The 4,720-nt window shown below is 53.4% G+C and overlaps 1 protein-coding gene across 1 annotated transcript in view; it reads right to left on the bottom strand.

Annotated features, from left to right (window-relative positions):
• The window catches only part of FBXO10 (F-box protein 10), a gene marked incomplete at both ends in the record, with an annotated part of 11,637 nt that overhangs the window by 4,589 nt on the left and 2,328 nt on the right, over positions 1 to 4,720 (bottom strand). The window contains 4 exon segments of the mRNA XM_010142228.1: positions 889 to 962; positions 964 to 1,029; positions 1,684 to 1,693; positions 1,800 to 1,939. Coding sequence (XP_010140530.1) covers positions 889 to 962; positions 964 to 1,029; positions 1,684 to 1,693; positions 1,800 to 1,939 — 290 coding nt within the window.

The following is a 4,720-nucleotide window of genomic DNA, read 5'->3' as shown; positions in this document are numbered from 1 at the left end:
AGAGAGAGGGGAGAAGCCCCATCCCTGGCCCCATGGCAGGTCAGGTTGGCCCTTGGGGCTCTGAGCCCCCTGCTCTGGGTGCAGATGTCACTGCTCCCTGCAGGGGTTTGGACCGGATGACAAATGTCCCTTCAACCCAGACCAGTCTGTGATTCTATGACCATGCAAGAAGTCACTATCATGAGATCTACAGGAGTCAGGACTGAAGCACTGCTAATTACCAGCACTTCCAGCACGAACACTCACATCCAAGCTATGGGGCTGACCCAGGGCAACCATTTTCTTCCCTTTGTGCCCCACCCTGCTCTAGAGCACCGCGGCAAGCTGTCACACGCCTGCTCCTTGCCACCCACAGGCACAGTGGGAGGTGGGGAGAGGTGGCAGCACAGATGAGATGCCCCTAACATCTGCAGGCAGTGCTCCAACTGCCGTCTCATTTCTGGGTTCCTGGCTACCAGGTGATACCACCAGGTAAAGCTGATGGCATTGACCTGCCAGAGACAAATGCAGGCATCTATATCACATGGCTTTAAGCACACACCTCAGTAGATCCAGGTGTGTAAAGCAGGAAGGTGAACTGGAGTAACAACGGCTGGAGTGCTGAGGTCTGTTTCCCCTTTTCCTGCAAAAATCACCACCAGACGTGTGTTCATCTTGAACACAGCCTGTGTCCTCCTCAGACCCAGGGGGAAAGCCCAGGACAGGCACTGGGCAAAGACCTGGGTGCAGCAACCAGACAGAGGGAAGTCACAGAAAGGTCCTAGTGCAGCACCGTCCTATTTCTGCTCTAGAGTGGGGACACAAAAAAAAGAGAAGTGCCCAGGGGAGGAGTAATTCTTAACAGATGAGGGAGGAGAGAGAGGGAGAGGTCACTGCTAGCTGACAAACCTCACAGCAGGGCTTCCATTACACAGAATATAAATGCCAGCTTCTTTATTCCCATGGATCTGATGGCCATGGGTGGATGATGCCTTTTCCGTTGCCTGCACTGACAATGCCTGAGCGAAGGCCACCGCGTATCCCATCACACTATGGTGTTATTTTTGCACCTGTAGGGACAATAAAAGCAAAAGGAAGGAAGGTCACTCACAAAACCGAGCAAGAGGAGACAGCAACCACAGAGAAAAGCAACAGCTCCCAATCCTGCTGGGGAGAAGAGCAGATGGGTGATTAATCCAGCTGCCAAGAAATCGCTCTCAAACAGTCAAGGCATGCTCAGCTTTTACCTTTCTTTGGGGTTCTAGCACACAATGACAGATTTCCCTTCGGTACAGCCTCTTCTTCCTCCAGCAGCTCCTGCTGCCACCTCGAAGGGTTGCCCTGGACCAGGCGAGACTTCATTCCCCGCAGCCCATCTCTTACTGGGCTGGTGGGGCTGCAAACCAACAGCTTTCCACAGCCACCAAGAGGAAGAGAACCTCGGAGGCACCCTGCAGGAGCCAGAGGCAGGGGTCGAAGCGGGGGCTTGGTGTTGCAGCATGTTGCAGCATGTTGCAGCATGGTGCCTTTTCCCCAGTGGCACAGCCTGAATGACCACGGCCAACAGCCCCACAGCTGCTCTTCTCCACAGGGGAAGGGGACAGGAGCATGCTGGGACCCAGTCCCAGCCCAGTACCTCGCAGAGTGGTGGGGCAGGAATCACCAAACCAGGCAAAGCAACAAAGAGTGGCTCAAAGCTGCAACCAAGGCCAGACTCATCCCCCGGCACTGCGGCTGAGCTGCCACCTCTTCCGTGGGGCTGCAGCTCTGCCTGCTCCATCTCCTGTGCAGAGCTCACACGGAGACCGTGACACAGCCACAGGGTTGCTCCCTTACGAATGTCCACTCCAGCCTCACCGTTCAAATGGATGTTGTTGTCGGCAATCAGACCTCCTGCTGACAGGCGCAGGAATATCCCTGATGTTTTGCCACGGTGGATGTCATTCCTCAGCATGACAGCCTGCTGGGAAGAGGAGAAGCACCAGGAGCTGCGGTTAGAAGGACTAGGAAGAGGGTATGAACAAAGGGTGCAGTTCTCCCTTCCACAACCCCTGGGCATCTACAGCCTCTCTGCCTCTCCTGCAGCCCGGGCTGTGCCAGGCACAGGTCAGCTGAAAAGGTCTGTGCGTGGGGACAAGTGCTGCGGTTAACACCACTGGCATGGTCTGCGTGGGGATGGGGAGCCATGGTGCTGGGTGCTGCGCAGCCAGAGCAAGGACATCCTCTGCTTGATGAAGCCCACGTTCGGGTGTTCGCTCACTGCCCTGTGACTGCACACCATCAGCAACAGCAAGCTGTGGTGGTGTGCTTCCCCACCCCAGTACGGCCTGTATCTCCCTGCTCAAGTGACCAATGGATGTGTCTGGTCCTGTGGATTCTGGGGAGGCAGGTAACAGCACAACAGCCAAGGGCTGATTTGAGCCATGCACCCACCTCACCACGGAGCTGGACAAGGTCCGGCTCACACCAGATATGAAGAAACTGACACCTGTAGTTGGGATGTAGATACGACTATAGAATCAAAGATTTATAGAATCACCTAGGTTGGAAGAGAACTTTAAGCTCCTTGAGTCCAACTGTTCCGCCAGCACTGTCAGGTCACAACTAAACCACACGCCTCAGCACCACCTCGACACGGCTCTTCAACCCTTCCAGTGATGGGATACAGCCCTTTCAGGAAAGAAATTGTTCCTTATATCCAACCTAAACCTTCCTTTGGCTGAGAGCATTTCATGGCAGCAGACTGCATGCAGGATCTGTCCTTGAGCAGGGACACCTCTCAAGGTCACTCCTCAAGGCCGAGAGAGTCTTTGCCACAAGATTCTTGGTAAGTGATTAATAGCTAAATACGAAACCTTAGCTAAGTTACATAAAGGATTGATTGCACATACGTAATCCTTTAGACATAAACCAAGCCTGGGACTAGGACTGGATCCAGCCACACCTGGGCTCCCCTCCAAGGAGCTTGCAAAGCAAGCGTTTCTACTCTGAACCTCCTGACACAACACGAGGTTTTCCTCACCCTTTGTATCTCTTCCATTAGACTTACACAGCTGACCAAGTCTAAGATTAGGCCTGGCCACCCCTGGGCTCCGTCAGGAGTCTGGAAAGCCAGGGGTCCAGTCTGAACCTCGTGACTCAACAGGAGGGTCTCCCTGGCAGTTCTGTGTGGCCCTGCCCTCTATGCAGCAAATAATCCAGTGTCCCTCGCCATCAAGTCTTGTTAAACCACTGTTGCATTTAACATCAAACTTAGTTAAATCGCTGTTTCATACCAAGGAACACGTTGCTGTTTTTCTCTTATAAGTGAAGTGCATCACTCCATCCATGACACAGGTGGCCACTCCATCCCATCCCATCCCATCCCATCCCATCCCCATGCTGCTTGTGGTGCAGTAGACCTGTCCCATCCCCACTCGGGCAGTCCCCACCTGCACCAGCCTCCGATCCGTACCCCGCTGGCACGGGCTCCTCCTGATGCTGCTGCACAGAGCACAGGCGACACGTCACGCCCACGGAGCCCCCCACCAGCCTCCCATGACACGAACTGGGCCAGCACGCCACAGCGCACACACTGCCCGTGACCTGTCCATGGCCACGCACCTTCACGACACAGACCCTGCCCTTCTGGGGCAGAATGGCAGAAAATGGCCAGCAAACTGAAGTCACCATCACCGCTCATAACAACCTGGTTTCCTCTAAGCAAATGAGTAGTTAAATATTTATGCAGAAGCAATCTTCAAAATTTTCCAGCCAAAAAAAATCATTTCTTAAATGTGTATCTTACAAGTGCTAAGAAACAACCTACAAATTGCCTTTGCCCAACCCTCTTCAACAAGCAATGAATATCAGAAGGTAATTAAATTACACTGTCTTTAATTTGCTTATTCCAGAAAGATGCTTCATTCAATCTCTTGACTATAAGTGGAGTTTGGCAGGGCTTGACAGCCACCTGTCTTCATCAGGCATGCCTGGCTGGTCGGGGAGGGAACTACAGGAGGTGAGAAACACAGAGGCTTGATCCAGCTGCGTCCCCCACAGCAGACATCAGCCCAGGCTTGTTCTGCTCCAGAGAGTCCTGTTTCTGCAAGGTCACCGAGCCCTTGCCAGCTTCACCGTGCTCCAACTTCAGAGTCACAGACTGGTTTTGGTTAGAAGGGACCTTCAATGTTCCTCCAGCCCAACCCCCTGCAGTGAGCAGGGACATCTTCAACTAGAGCAGGCAGCTTAGAGCCCCAGGGGCCAAAGTGACCTGGGATGTCACAGACTGAAAAGAAAGACTCAGCTTGACGTAACTGAGCAAGCTTTATTTTCTACAAGCGTCTTTTCTAGCTACAGAGAAGGAGCCCGGAATACGCAGCCAAACAGGAGGTTCATGTACTCCAGCATGCTCGTGGGACCCCTGTATCAACCAGCCACGCGATCAGCCAACACACGATAAGCCAGCGTCCTGGCCAGGGACACAACTGTCACACACCCCATGTACTCTGCACTGCGGAACTCCCTTTGACCTGTTGCAGGCCCTTAAATTAGGATCTTGTTTTCTTGTTATCCATATTCTCAAAGCGAGCTGTCACAGCTGCTGCAGATCCCTAATGCGCATCCTCTGGGTTACGTGCAACACTGCAATGGTGGCAGCGACGGGGCTTCTGCCACCTCTCAGGGAGACCTGGGCCAGGGGCTCACTACACTCAGCAGCAACAATCTCTCCCTTCTCTCTGCTCTCAATCTCCTTATGTCC

The sequence above is a fragment of the Buceros rhinoceros genome, unplaced genomic scaffold (assembly GCF_000710305.1).
Source record: "Buceros rhinoceros silvestris isolate BGI_N320 unplaced genomic scaffold, ASM71030v1 scaffold2078, whole genome shotgun sequence".
NCBI classification, from domain to species: Eukaryota; Metazoa; Chordata; class Aves; order Bucerotiformes; family Bucerotidae; genus Buceros; species Buceros rhinoceros.
This window is presented reverse-complemented; position numbering and strand designations above follow the sequence as displayed.